We start from the raw sequence: 16043 nt of genomic DNA, 5'->3' as shown, positions 1-16043 counted from the left end.
ACTGGGCACGACGGAACAAATCGCAGGATGCATCATCGTCCAAGTCCTGTTCCAAAAGTTGGATCCGGCAAGTCAAGCAAAGTGGGAAGAGCGTTTAGAGGACCCTGCCTTCGTCAACCTAATTCCTACGTGGGAGTCAATGGCATAATTTCTCGAGCAGCGGTGCAGGACGCGTAGATCAGCATTTGTTGCCTCGAATTCTAACCCTTGGATCTGTATATTCTTTAATGATGCTCCATTTCTTATTGTCAGAATTTTAAAATCCTGTCTCCTACAAGTAGGCTTCAAGAAGCGAAAGGGCTCGGTCCTTGCATAAATTGTCATAAGGTTGGTCATCAAGTTAGCCATCTACGACCATGCCTGAGGGACGCTGCGTTGGAAACTATTCTCTCGATGGAAATTTTGGATGGCAACTACGCAATTGCTTTGGATTTACTGCAAAATTATTTGATAATAGAACTTTACTCCTGTAAAAAAGCAATTGGGCTAAGATGGGGCATGTCCCCTAGAATAGTCAACTGGATATACACAGCGGTAGTCAAGCCAATCCTACTGTACGCAGTGGCTCTGTGGTGCAAACAACGCATACTGACTCCTCTAAAGAAAGTACAGCGAAAGGCGGCTTTGTGTATTAGTGGAGCCCTTCGAACCACCCCGAATGAAGCGCTGAATACGATCTTGAACCTCCCTAGCCTGGACTTAGCAGGCATGGAAAGGGCCGAATCGGCAGCTATTCGACTGAGGGACACAGGGCAGTGGGAGGCCAAAATTTATGGCCATGCTAAAATTATCCAGCATGATAAATCGATTCCGAAGATCACGGATCTATGCTAATCCATTGAATATAGTCACACACCCTTTGAGGCCCTGATTCCAGATAGAGAGGAATGGGAGCAGGGCCGACTGTTTCTATACAGATGGCTCAAAATTAGAAGGACACGTTGGCGGAGGTGTATACTCCGAACAATTAGATATCAGGAAGTCATTCAGGCTCCCGGACCGCTGTAGCGTCTTTTAGGCGGGGGTCCACGCTATAAAAGACACACTAACTACTTCAACACACTAGCCAACACCCATTGGCAAAACGCACCACAGTGTCGTATCTCTCACCAGACATGGCCTGTGATAAGCAACAAAAAAACCTCGGAGTTACTCAAACTCAGCCGCACAGAGTGTGGCATGTTGATTCGAGCTCTTACAGGCCACTGGCTTGTTGGCGCACATGCCGGCAGGCTAAAAGCCCCGCAAAATTATTTCTGCAGAGGCTGCAGGGATGAGGAAGAAGTGGAAACGGTAGAACACCATCTCTGCTTCTGCCCAGCCCTATGCAGACTCAGACTGAAACACTTAAGAAGTCCCTTCATCGACGATCTTACCGAAATATCGGAGATTAATCCCAAAAACATAAGTGCCTTTATTAAATCTTCCGGGTGGGAGACATGCTGATCAGCTTAACACAGGTTGAAACTACTAGGAACGGGACCCTAGAGAAGGAAATACGAGATCATGCGGTATCATAATGGACCCATAGAGGTCTAAGTGTGTCGGACTATAGTCCGACAGCCGCCCTAACCTAACCTAAGGATTCAACGATATTATAAGGGATCTAGACTTCTTAAAATCTTTTTATGAACAGTAGGAATGAAAGTATCTAGCTTTATATTGGTCACACTGATTAAATCATAATAAATTAATCAAATCCTTTCTCGTACCTTCCGTTATCCATTTCGTTGTCCGTGCTTATCCTCCCATAGCGTATGTATATCCTTGATCAGCATAACTAGGCGAGTCGATCTAGCCATGTCCGTCTGCTCGGCTGTCCGTCTGTCCGTCCGTTTCTACGCAAACTAGTCTCTCAGTTTTAAGCTATCGGGTTGAAATTTTCTCAAAAGTCTTTTTTTTTCAGGTAGAATATGAGTCGGAACCAGCCGGATCTGACAACTATATCTTATATCTAAAAAAGAATTATATCTTTGGTGTTTTTTAACATATAACCTCCTAAGCTTGGGAATAACATTTTTCAATCAGTTTTGAATTTCGAATTAAATTTTATCAAAATCGGAAGACTATAACAGATAGCTGCCATAGGAGCGATGGGAAAATTGGTAGGAAAATAATATGAACCAAATTATAGCTTTGGTGTATTTCAACATATAACCTCCTACGCTTGGAAAAAACATTTTTTAATTAGTTCTAAATTTCGAATTTAATTTTATCAAAATCGGACGACTATACTATATAGCTGCCATAAGAACGATCGGAAAATTGGTGGGAAAGTAATATGAAACAAATTATAGCTTCGGTGTTTTTTAACATATAACCTCCTGAAAGGGATTCCTGTAATAAGGAAAACAACCTTTACGATTGAGTTCTGAATTAAAACTGATTTTATTTTTCTAAGTCTTCTCTTACGTGACTAACATGAAATTCTTATGATATACCTGTCTATAGTCTACGCAGAGACGCATCGGTTTTCCTGAGCGGGAGCCTTATCAACGGTCTCCCGCAAGGCGACCCTTTGTACAGTGTGAGAACTACATTTATGGTCAGGCTCAAGTGGCTTGTACTTAAGATTACAATTGTTCGGCACTGCACCCTTGTAGGTTTTAAGTTACAGATCATTATTTACGGCTCTAGATAGATTTACATATTGACATGAACAGAGCTCGTAAAATCTTGAATTTATGACAATTAGTGTTCTTCTTACACATTCTGCCAAAAGCCGGCAAGGTGAGGTGTACAGGATATTAATTTGTAAATTGTTTTCGTTAACAATGCAAACATAAATTAGTTTACTGTATTTTTTTTTTATTCGATATATTTTTATACCCGTTACTCGTAGAGTAAAAGGGTATACTAGATTCGTCGGAAAGTATGTAACAGGCAGAAGGAAGCGTTTCCGACCCCACAAAGTATATATATTCTTGATCAGGATCACTAGCCGAGTCGATCTAGCCATGTCCGTCTGTCCGTCTGTCTGTCCGTCCGGATGAACGCTGAGATCTCGGAAACTATGAGAGCTAGGCTATTGAGATTTGGCGTACAGATTCCTGAGCTTCTTACGCAGCGCAAGTTTGTTTCAGTAGACTGCCACGCCCACTCTAACGCCCACAAACCGCCCTAAAATGTAACTCCTACAGTTTTGATGCTAGATAGAAAATTTTAACTGAAATGTATTAGTCTTGTCAATACCTATCGATTGACCAAAAAAAATTTTTCTACGCCCACTCTAACGCCCACAAACCGCCAAAGAAAAAAGCTATGACGTCAGAGCCAGACAATGCGAAGTGTTTTTACGCGTGTATGTGTGTGTATGTAAATAGTTGCCGGCCGAACTTAGCGGCAAAGAAAAAAGCCCTGCCGGCGCTCAGAGAGAGCAAAGTGCGCGGCTAACTTATTCTATTGAATAATGAACCCTTTATCCATTTGTCCCATTGACGGGCAAAAACCTTTAAAGATCTGTACATCTTTATTTATCTCTTTCAAAGAATATGAATTAGCTTAATAAATACCTATAGATTGTCCCAAAAAAACTTTTCCGTTTTCAGTCCAATGCTCTCAAACCAAAGTAGTTAGGACAAGCCTTGACACTAGAGCCAGAAAACGACATACATACATACATACATACATGTATGTGTTTATGCATGTGTGGATGTAAAAAATTGCAATCTAATATCCGCGGCAAATAGAATTCTTTCAAACGAAGCTATTCAACCAAATATTTTGAAATACAGAATGTGCCTTAAAATTGTGTATGTTTAGCAAGCATACATAAATATAAATGTTTTTTGTCTATTTTATGTGTTGCTTTCTCATTCTTGGCGCTGGCTGAAACAAAACCAGAGCCGAGAAATGAGAGCAAGGGAGAGAGAACAAAGTGCGCGGCTAACTTATTTTAAAGTTTGTTATCTGAGTAACGGGTATCTGATAGTCGAGGTACTCGACTATAGCGTTCTTCCTTGTTTTACTCTTTACTCCTGCCGATGAGATTGTGAAACATTACGTTTAATGAATTTAGATATATATATGTTTTGGTGCACTTTCACTTAAAAGAATACAATATAATTATTATTATTGGTGAATTCTTAAGCCTAGCATTTTTTTGTTTACAGCACAAAAACAGACAATATGGAGGGAATGCAGAATGATCATCGTAGCGGGGCATTCGGGTGAACTTTTTTAGAGGTGATGACTTGGCATGCCTCAGGTTGCACTTGTACGTTCATACGTTGATATAAACGTATTCTTTTTTTGCTTTGAGATGTTAATTGTTTTGGGTATTGCTTTTAGTTTTACGGCGACGCTGTACGGATCTCTTGTACATTGGAAGTCCTCGAAGGATATTCAGGACCCACAAGGATAAAGGGATAAGGCTCTTTATGTTCTGTGTGGTCTATCACCTGAACGTTGTTGATTACCGTCTGCTTTAGACACTTTGAATTCTATCCTTAGGTCCTTAAACCGAGAATCATTATTCTGCACGGTGAATGTTATGAGCGGGAATTTTTTTTGATGGATTGGAGCTGCATTGTGCAATTTTTTGTGTTTTCGCCATCTAGCAGACCACGGCTTCTTTTCTTTTGTCCGCCATAACCGGCGCTCGTAACAGGAATTAATAAACAATTTTTAAAATTCAATCTCAGCGATATTGACCTTGCCTTTGGTTTTGATATTGCCATTGGCATTAACTTCGAAGCCGCGCTTGGCTGTCCTGCTAAGATAAATAAACCAGTCGTAAAGTAAACACAAGCTTCCGTTCGAAGCCCAAACTCTCACACTCTAGGCCCACACTATTGCGTTTCAATTTTCAATCAAATTGTTTCGGTCAGCATAAGCTTTTAATTTAAACAAAAAACACAGCTCAAGAAGCCTAAAAAAAAAATAAAAACATTTGTCAGAGGTTCGCTGGATAAGATTTTAGAACTAAGAAATCAGTCTATTTCGGATTGAAGTCGCGATCGGTTATACAAAAAAAAGAAAGTAAAAGTATCTTGATGCAATAGTGAGTGAGGTGAAATAATAAATTTAAAAATCTAAACAAAATTACTTGTATTATATCAACGAATAATCATAATATTAAATTATGTGTTATTGTTTGTGATTTCTTTACCCAAAAAATTAAAAATTAAAAATAAATTATTTATATTCTTATCAACGAATAATCATAAAATTAATGTATTTGTTTTTGTTTGTGATTTGTTTACTATTGAATAGCTAAGGCATTATAGACATAGTTCCGTTCACGGACTCAACTATCAAAAATAGTTATCTTAAAGTAAAATGTATCACAGAAAAGTATGCAACAAAAACTTTACAATGTGTTGCTTATAATTCCCAACTAGCGTCTCGTACACCTAAACACCCAAACAAAGCTATGAAAAGTTAAGACTTTTCTTGAAACTTATATTTGCAAAAGTCTTCACATGGCACCTCATTTTCCGGGGTGCATTAGCTTTTATAAAGCTTTTAAAAGTACACTACCAAAACATTGTAAAAGCTTTGGTACGCCCGATAGTGAAATATTGTTTCTGCACAGAGAAAAAACGGAACAAAACCTGTTGATATTGTCTCCTCAGTTTTCATATATCACCTTTTACATATCAAATTGATACGAATTCATATCAATATGACACGGATTCATATCAACATTTCTAATTGATATGATTTTGCATTATATTAATATAAATTCGTAATAATTTGATATGTTTTTCATATCAAACGTAACATCGAAATGTCTTCGAAAAAAAAGTATGATAGTGCTTGCGTAATTTTTGTGTATATATGGTATTTAGTATGGTACTAAAGATATCTTTTGACTGAATTGCCGCGGGCACTCTAACATTCGACGAAAAGTGAGAATGTACAAAATTGAAACATTTACATATGTTGTTTACTTTTTTTGCAAATGGTAAGTATCTCATTTTCAATTGTACTTACATGATATTTGTCTAATTTTAATATTTTTATTTCTTGGACACTGTAACGTGCTTTTCGGTGGCTGACTACACAGACTGCACTACACAAACTCAAATGGCTGGCCAAGATGCCGAACTGGGGAAGTCGGCGTCCAGCACTTCGCTGGGAAACTTCTAACGAGGACAGAAGAAGCACTTCCTGGCGCTGATGCAAAGCTACAGGAGGCATCCGAGTACAGCGTTATCTGCATTTATTGCTAAGTCCTGGAACTATTTTTATAATTGATCCGAAATGTATAAAACAATAATATTAACAGCGATCTTATGGGTTTTCAATATTTATTTGTTTATTTGTTTATGAGGTCAAAACTGATTAATATTAATATTACAAACAAATCAATCTGATATGAAAGCATATCAGTTTGGTATGAAAGCATATAAGTTTGAAATCAAAGCATATCAGTTGGATATAAAAAAATATCACAATTTGCTCAATCTGGTATGAAAAATACCAAATTGACATGTTCGAAAATATCAATTTCATATGTTCGAAAACATGAATATGATATGGCAACATAAGGGATCAAAATTGATATCCAAAAATTCCCAGTATTGGTATTTTATTTGCTCTGTGTGTGTGTGGAGTCCATACCCTTTGTCGGGTCACGCAGCCGCAGCAGCTAAGTAACTTATTTCGATCTCTTATATTAATTGCATCGCGAAAGGTAGCTCTCTCTCTATTTAGCTCTCTCGTTTTTGTGTACTTGCATTTTTGGGCACAGCCTTCGACTGGCTGTCCCTTTGTAAAATCAGTACGAATTCTGATCTCCACATTAAATGCATTCTCGTCTCTCCTGCTGCACTCTCTCTCGCTAATAAATTGTTAACAAGCATAAAGCAACCTGAAATTCGTATTTTTAATTCAGCAATAACTAATAAAAAAGCTTATTAGTTCAACATTGGTGACCCCGACGTGATTTGTGCATAAATAATACTAAGTGCAAATCATATAAGTCTATTTATTGACTTTTTCGTTCTTGCGGCTGCGGTGCATTGGCGGAACAACAATCATAAGGCCTTAAATGCAGTGAGCGCTATAATTAAATAGCAGTTGGTGATTGCGGAAATTTACATATAAGGCGCAAAATCAGCTTTACATAGAAGCGTACATAGCCAAGTAACGGGCTGTTATTCCCTCGTTTGCTTTGCGCTCATCTTCCCGCTAGAGCCGAATTTCGGGCTTTTCGTCTGCTGTTGTTGTTGTAGCCATGCCTACGGGAACTTTTGGAGATGTTACCGCTGATGCAAGCAGGGCAATATTTTTAAAACGCAAGGCAACGGCTTTATTTAATAGAGTGGAGCGTTTAGTGGATTCCCTATCAAGTTCGGCGTTAACTTTATGCGACGTTGGAGTTGATCGATGAACTTCAAGAGTCATTTGAAAAGGTGGTCGGTGAGCTCGAAGAATTGGATTTAGAGGAAATTGAAAGTGATTTAAGTGAGAAATTTGATGACATTCTCGTAATTCTGAAGTCATCGGTTCGATCCGAAATTTCAAAGCGCGCCTCACAGCTTCTTTCGCACTCAACCTTTGCTGACGGCATCACTCCGGGAGTTTTCGGCCCCCAGCAGCGTTAGCCTCGACATAGGGCAGCATTGCTGCCCCCACTGGAGCTTATGCAAATTGGACTGACTTTTTTTCTATGTTTACCACGATCATAGATAGTCATCCGGACCTCACCAACGTAGAAAAGCTGCAGCATTTACGATCATGCCTGAGGGACGCAGCGTTGGATACTATTCGCTCATTGGAAATTTGATAATCGACGTTTGGTTTTTCAGGCACACGTTACTGAGATCCTGGGACTTAAGGCGGTGCAGAGTGGTTCCATCTCGACACTTCGGGAGCTGTCCGATAAATTCAACGCTCACATTCGTGCTCTCAAAGGACTGGGCACGACGGAACAAATCGCAGGATGCATCATCGTCCAAGTCCTGTTCCAAAAGTTGGATCCGGCAAGTCAAGCAAAGTGGGAAGAGCGTTTGGAGGACCCTGCCTTGGTCAATTTAATTCCTACGTGGGAGTCAATGGCATCATTTCTGGAGCAGCGATGCAGGACGTTGGAGACTATGGATTTCGCCATGGCAAACTATGCGCCGGGCAATCAGGTGGGAAGTAACAGAATACCCAATGCGCGTAGATCAGCATTTGTTGCCTCGAATTCTAACCCTTGGATTTGTATATTCTGTAATGATACGGGGCATTCCATTTCTTATTGTCAGAATTTTAAAATCCTGTCTCCTGCAAATAGGCTTCAAGAAGCGAAACGGCTCGGTCTTTGCATAAATTGTCTTAAGGTTGGTCATCAAGTTCGGCAATGCAACTCCAGTAGTTGTCGTGCATGCGGATCTAAGCACCACACCCTGCTTCACCTGGGAAACTCACCTTCCTTTCCTTCACAAGAAGGAGCACAGCTTCAAGAAGCACTTCCCTCTGCCTCACCCTCTGCACTGCCTTCCACTTCGACTGCTCTTATTGCACTGGAGTTTAGTAATGATATTGTGCTCTTTGCAACGGCTAGCATTTTAGTAAAAAACAGTTCTGGTGTTTTCGTTTCCTGTCGAGCTCTACTCGATTCGGGCTCCCAACTGCATCTAATAACGTCCCGATTCGCAAACGAGCTTCAAGTAAAGAAAATAAAATCTTCAGCATCTGTAACTGGAATAGGAGATTCCAGTTTTGTGACGGACGGTCACTCGGTCAATATTACGATTCAGTCCCGTACTTCTGAATACTCAGCCAACATTACCGCGGTGATTGCTCCGAACATAACAGAGCGACAGCCTAGCTTCAACGTCGACATTGGCAGCTGGAACATACCCAAAAATATACAGTTAGCTGACCCAAGGTTTTATGCTTCCCAGCGGGTGGATCTTTTAATCGGAGCCAGCCTCTATTTCGAGATGTTGAGCGTTGGGAAAATCAAGCTCCCACCTGGATTACCTCTAATTCAAAAGACGCGTCTGGGTTGGGTTGTTTCTGGAGGTTATGGCCTTTCCAATGGCTCGGCTTTAATGTCGTCTCAAGATGTACTTCTCGCTAGTAGAGAGGATAGTTTCGATCGATTAGATGATCTTCTTCGACGACTTTGGGAAGTGGAAAGCTGCACCGAGTCAATTATACGCGCTACTAAGGAAGAATTAGACTGTGAAGCACATTTCGTAAGACACGTCGTTCGTTTGCCAGCTGGTGATTATTCTGTTCGGCTTCCTGCCAAGTTCAATCTAGATCTTTTGGGAGAGTCCTACCAGCAAGCTTATCGAAGATTCTTGTCCTTAGAGAGAAAGTTGAATCGTCAGCCAGCCTTAAAGGCTCAATATGCCGCATTCATAAGGGAATACCTCGATCTAGGACATATGTCATCAGTTTCTGCCGCTGACATCGGATTGTGCCGATACTTCTTGCCTCATCATTGCGTCACAAAGGAAGATAGCTTCGAGTAGTTTTTGATGGATCGGCGGCCAGTTCCTCAGGCTATTCTCTCAACGATGTCCCAGTTATTCAGCCTAAGCTGTTCCCGATTCTTCTTCGGTTTCGTTCACACCCAGTAGCAATCACAGTAGACATTTGCAAAATGTACCGTTGTGTTAGGGTTCAGCCTGAGGACAGCCATTTGCAATGCATTTTGTGGAGGGATTCCCCCCAGGACCAATTGCGGGTGTTTAAGCTAGACTCCGTTACTTATGGCACAAAGCCAGCATCATTTCTGGCTGTGCGAGCTATGCATCAGTTGGCAGCAGACGAGCATACTGCGTTTCCGCTTGGGGCTGAGGTCATTCGTCGCGACTTCTATGTGGATGATTTGATATCTGGAGCCAAGTCCAAGGAAGAGGCAGTCATCATTATGGATCAGGCATCAAAACTTCTAGCCAAGGGAAAATTTAAGCTTACAAAGTGGTGCTCAAATGTGTCGGCTGTTTTGGATGGAGTTGCAGACAAGGATAAGGAGTCCTATTTGAAGTTTGATGATGGCACTGATTTTGCAAAAACCTTAGGTCTCGCTTCGGATCCACTTTCTGACCAACTATTGTTTTCCTATTCGGTCTTACAGTCAACATCAAGCCCCTGCAGGCGATCTGTCCTGTCTGCAATAGCGCGGTTTTACGAAAATTTTCCTTCAACAACTGTGCAAGGAGAAGTTATCCTGGGATGAAAGCCTTCCTGAGTCACAGAATACGGAATGGAGTGCTATATGTACGAGTTTTGGGCAGATTAAGCATGCGTCATTCCCTCGGATGGTTCGTTGTCCAAACTCTGAGAGTGAAATCCATGGATTTTGTGATGCCAGCATAGAAGCATATGGTGCCTGTGTCTACATCGTTTGCAACGGCCGATCTCAATTACTTTGCTCAAAGTCAAGTGTAGCCCCCTTGAAAACACTCACTGTGCCCAAGTTGGAACTGTGTGGGGCGGAACTCCTCTCTAGGCTCATCGCAGAAGTGGCTGGGACGAGTGCATTTGAGGGAAAGGTTTACTGCTGGAGCGACTCTGCTGTTGCGCTTTCATGGATCCGAGACGAGCCGTCCAGATTTAATATTTTTGTAGCGAACCGAGTAGCTGCCATTCAAGAGCTAACTGAGTCAGTGGAGTGGCGATATGTTCCAACTACTTTAAATGCAGCTGACATTCTCTCCTGAGGTGCTTTTCCTGGTGAGTTCAACGAGTCTCCTCTCTGGGCTCATGGACCAAAATTCCTCTGTGGCCCCAAAGCTGACTGGCCGACCCCAATCACTGCTGAAAAGCCAACGATTGAGGCTCGCCGGAGGATTCTACTAACAAAATCTCCATACGAAGACATAGTGGCCAGTTCCAAATTTGCCAATTCCTTTGCTGCCCTTCAAAGAATTTTCGGACACGTCTACAAGTTTAGTAATCGCATCCATCGCCCTACGCTCACGGTGTCTGACCTTCAAGGCGGTACGCTGCTGTTGCTTCGTCTTGTCCAGCGCTCACATTTATGGGATGACCTCAAATCATTGCAGTCAAAGGGAATAGTGCACTCCTCCAGCTCGCTCGCATCTCTTTCGCCATTCATTGACCAATTTGGGCTTCTTAGAGTGGATGGCCGGCTGAGGAATTCTTCTCTGGATTTTAATGGGCGTCATCCAATTATATTACCACGGAGTCATTCGGTCACTATTGCCATTATTACTCACTTTCATGAACGCAATCTGCACACTGAGCCACGGGCATTACTTGGCATAATTCGATCCCAATATTGGCCTATTGGGGGGAGGAAGACGGTTATGAAGGCGGTAAATAAATGTATTAGATGCTTTCGAATGAAGCCTCGAGTAGTGGAGCATATCATGGCGGATCTTCCAAAGGAGCGACTTGATGGATCTCATTCGTTCGAAGTCACTGGCATTGATTTTTGCGGGCCATTTTTCTACAAGTCAGAGGCGCGAAGCAAGCCTCCAGTAAAATGCTACGTTTGTGTCTTCATTTCATTTTGAGTTAATCAAGGATCTCTCTACGGTATCGTTTCTACATGGCCTCAAACGATTTATTTGCACTAGAAGAAGGCCGCGGCAGATTTGGTCTGATAATGCAACCAACTTTGTTGGCGCTCGCAATGAGCTGCTCGAACTAAGGCGCCTATTCCTCAGCAGTGATTACCAGAGAGCTACGTTGGATTTTTGCCTAGCGGGGGCTATTAATTGGTGTTTTATTCCTCCTAGGTCGCCACACTTTTGCGGTCTTTGGGAAGCGGCTGTGAAGATCGCTAAGCATCATTTCTACCGCGCTGTTGGCACTGCTGTTTTAGCCTTTGAGGAGTTGCGGACCCTGGTGTGTCACATTTCGGCGGTTGTTAATTCTCGACCATTGGTCTCGATTTCAGAAAACCCAGCTGATCTGGATGTATTAACCCCAGCACATTCTTTGAATGGTGGTCCGCCTTCCTCTTTCGTCGAGCCGGATGTGACCAGTCTTAACTTCAATCGCTTGGATGGATGGCAACGCGTGGCTTACTTGCAGCAGATCTTTTGGTCCCGATGGAAGGAAGTATACCTAACAATACTGCAGCAGCGATCCAAGTGGCGCTCCCCAAAACCTGGCTTGGTTGTCGATGACTTAGTTCTGGTCAAGGACGAAAACTTGCCTCCCATGAAGTGGCCCCTCGCCAGAGTGATCGAACTTCTGTCCGGTGGAGATGGGGTTGCTCGAGTTGCCGTTCTGAAGACAGCATCAGGAGTGACAAAGTGAGCAGTAAACAAGCTGTGTCAGCTTCCCCTGAAGGATGATGTTGAAACCCAGGCTTCCAAAGGGGGGAGTATGTCGGGGCACGCATCCGCAGCAGCTAATTAACTTATTTCGATCTCTTATATTAATTGCATCGCGTCTCTATCTAGCTCTCTCGTTTTTTGTGTACTTGCATTTTTGGGCCCAGCCTTCGGCTGGCTGTCCCTTTATAAAATCAGTACGAATTCTGATCTCGACATTAAATGCATTCTCGTCTCGCCTGCTGTACTCTCTCTCGCTAATAAATTGTTAACAAGCATAAAGCAACCTGAAATTCGTATATTTAATTCAGCAATAACTAATAAAAAGCTTATTAGTTCAACACCCTTCCATCACTTGTGAAAATCAAATTTTTTCATGAGTTTTCACTTATAGAATTTAAAATACATAAATTTTTATTTACTTTTAAATTTTTTTTAATTAAATAATGTTATTTAGGTTTTCTGTTAAAGGACAGTTATTGTTAGTAAGCCTAGTTTTATGTTACGTTAATTTGCTTTTTACATTGGTCATCGCCTTCCTTAAACCTTTGTCCGGGTCCTGCGAGTCCTTGGCCAACGCTCCTGAAAAAATGTATGGGCATATGTTTAAAAAATTCGATTTTCTTGCTTATTTGCATATTTACCTTTTAGAGCTGTGTTTCACCCTTTGCAGGATTTTTATTGGCCCAAAAAATTTCATCAACCACTTTCGGATAACGGAACCCATTGAATACCTTAATACTTTAAACTAAGATCAATGCACAACATCTGAAACTTAACGTAATACTTACCTGACTATATTATTTTCACAAACGAAAAAAGTAAATCTGCTGCGCACAATTTAAATGGCTTGCTTCCCTTTCAATAACTCAAACAGAATGAACAAAGTCTTCCTCTCACCCCTTTACTTGATTTCTTTTGTTTTCTCTTCGCTGTTGGCGCGTGCAACTCCACCTAACCCTTTCTAAAGCGAAAAATATCCGACTGTATTATTTTTACTTCTTAAGTAAAATGTACTATACGAATTTTTTAAAAATGGTAATATTAAAATGTTTTAAATATTTAAATCAATATTAACGGACTAAATTTCTAAAACTAAACTTAAAAATTATATTGTAATAAAAATGTATAATAAGTAAACATAACATTATAAGTAAATTCAATTTACTTTATTTTACTATAATCAAATAGTTTATTTTTATAAAACAATATTAGTTTTTTTTTTCGATATACAAGCTTTTTGCCCTGAGCCATGTCACCGCGTCCCTACTGCAGAACTGAAGGGTAGTATTAGGAGTCTCAAACCATTATCGAATCGGCACAAAAGCCATTTCTGATCTTTGCACTTTCGATGCAGATATAAATGAATCGACTTGCCGTCATTAAAACACCGCAGGACTTGCAATACCATAATGTTTGTTTATGAGCTACTTTCCTACATAGTTTTAAACATTCCAAACTAACACTCTCACTCACCATACGTCATACGGATTTGAATCCAAATGAAAACTTATGGAAATATGCAGTTCTTCCAAGTGGAATTAAGGAGCTGTGGGAGAGGACAAAGGATATATGGTATGCTATTCTCCCCGAATTGGTGCAACGCTATACCCAAAGTATGCCAAGTGGCGTGGAACTTAAAAAGGGCTGTGGACACATTATTAAAAAATGATTCATAAAAATATTTGTTTACAAAATAACCTCATTGCAAAACTGTAACACTTAACTTCTTTAGCAGTTTGCTCTAGCATTTTTCACTCCTATTATAAAATTGTTTAATTAGTTTTATTTAATTTTCTAGAAACGTAGCGTATAAATATATACCAACAAAAGAAGACTACGATATTTAGCGTTAATAAATAAGAACAGACCTTTGAAGTTGGAGTATTGAACTCGTGTTACAGCTTTGCTCGTCAGTGTGTATTACCTACATAAGCATAGCTCGTGGTACCAAAACAAATGATGTTTAAAAAAATCCTTAAAAATATACTATCCATACAAAATTTATTTGTACTTCTTGTTTGCGATCTAGGGGTCCAACTTTACCAGGACTACCATCATCCTTCTTGGGGTATTTAAAAAAAATTATTTTGTAAACTAGTGCCTATAATCAAAATAATTTAATGAACAAGTTACGGGACATATTATTATAAATATATTTTGTCGACAAGATAAGAGAAAACGGCTACAGTTACTTGGAAATGTTGACGTGACGTCACATGTGAGATTTGACGAGTTCGTCACTTGCCCTACACTCCCTAAAAAATTCTAAGTTCCAACTTTTTATGTCTCTTTCCAAAAAATGGTTAAATTCGTGATATCTTTGTTTTACTGATTTTACTGTAAAATAGTTGGAAGTGTAAGAAAAAGCAAAATAAATAATAATACATTTTTAACTTCAAAAAGGAATAGATTCCCTATTAACCGCTCGCTTTGAAGCTATTTAATCTTATCAAACTTGTAGTGTTTTATATTTTTAAAATGTAGTGTAATTTGAATAAGTAAAACAACTATGCATCTTTTCAGAATGCCGGCGGATCCATCAGAAGAAATGGCAACTCCTCAGGTTCCTAAAACCGAGCTAGAAGAGCTGCAAATTAGTGCGCAAGGAGTAGCTGATGAGGTTAGTGTCATAATTTGTCAATATAAATCATAAAAATCTCTAGGTAGTAGCATTTTTGTGAACCAACCTAAGTCGTATTTTATATTATATATTATAATTAATTTTAAGCAGAGCTCGTAAAAAAGGTCTCACTTGTGCTTGCTGTCAGAAAAAAGCCCCTCACAAACGGACCCCAATGAGCAACCCTAAAATTTCGTTCGCCTTAGACTTGCTCTCTGCTCAAGCGGTGAAGATATTTTGTTTGCTCGGTCGGGTCATGTGTTGTCTCGAGACCCTTTTTGTCGTAAATACTCAGCAAAAGGCCCTTTGAGCATGTATGTGTGTTTCTCTTATAGCTCGGAATGCATGTATGACTAAATTTTGCAAGACGGATGCTGCTCCAAAGTTCAAGTGATTTGTGCTCATTAATTAAAATGAACAGGGAAGTACTCTTGTTTTAAGTTTGATAAATTCACTTGCAACATATAAGGCGCCAAACTTGTTGGACATTATTTAACGAATTTAAGGCGGCATTTAATTTCGAAACATAAAGAAGCCTTTGATACACTTAAATACAACATAATTAATAAGCCGGAACAAAATGGAAAAAATCAAAATTTCCTATGACACAAGAGAAGAGAATATCACATCATTGCTCGTAAAAATAGTCACCACTGTTGGTAGACCATTTATACTATTGGACAGCGAAGGTTTTCGGGATATAATAAATCCAATATACAATGCTCTCCATATGTCACCCATAACTTCTAGGAACATAATGGACAATGTTCGAGCGAAAGAAATCGCGATCAATCAGGAGATAAACAGTCAGTTGTTAGGCAACAACACAAGCAAACCTAGCAACAAAAATAAAGACGTTTTGTAGGAGCCCTTTTGCTGTTTTTCTCACTTACTGACTCTCAATATATGAGCGACGAATGATTTATTCGTATCAAGCGGTCAGTAGGGGACCGATTCGACTGTTCCGGTCAACCAAAAACCCGAGACCGAGAGCACGAACAAAACGAAAAAGTTTTTGCTCAGACCCTGAGCTAGTCACTCTTAATTTTTGGTGTCTTTTAACTGAGCAGCTCGATTACGGAAATTCGCTTGACCGTATTTTAAAAGTACCGTTACATGCTGTTAAAATGTGAAAAATGTAAGTTTTTCTAAATTGCCAATCTGGAATCACGGTAATATAAAGGAATCGACCTTGAGCCCAATAAATCCGTTAATGCCTA

At 40.1% G+C, this 16043-nt stretch overlaps 1 protein-coding gene across 2 annotated transcripts in view; it reads left to right on the top strand.

Moving 5' to 3' along the window:
* The window catches only part of Snap25 (Synaptosomal-associated protein 25kDa), a 379996-nt gene that overhangs the window by 23652 nt on the left and 340301 nt on the right, over nucleotides 1-16043 (top strand). For both annotated transcript variants that reach the window (XM_070996705.1, XM_070996704.1), the window contains exon 2: nucleotides 14727-14823. In XM_070996705.1, coding sequence (XP_070852806.1) covers nucleotides 14728-14823 — 96 coding nt within the window. In that variant the 5' untranslated portion in view covers nucleotide 14727. The remainder of the gene's footprint in view (nucleotides 1-14726; nucleotides 14824-16043) is intronic.

The sequence above is a fragment of the Drosophila suzukii genome, chromosome 3, assembly GCF_043229965.1.
Source record: "Drosophila suzukii chromosome 3, CBGP_Dsuzu_IsoJpt1.0, whole genome shotgun sequence".
NCBI classification, from domain to species: domain Eukaryota; kingdom Metazoa; phylum Arthropoda; class Insecta; order Diptera; family Drosophilidae; genus Drosophila; species Drosophila suzukii.
Note: the sequence above shows the minus strand (reverse complement) of the source record. Positions and strands in the feature narration are given on the sequence as shown.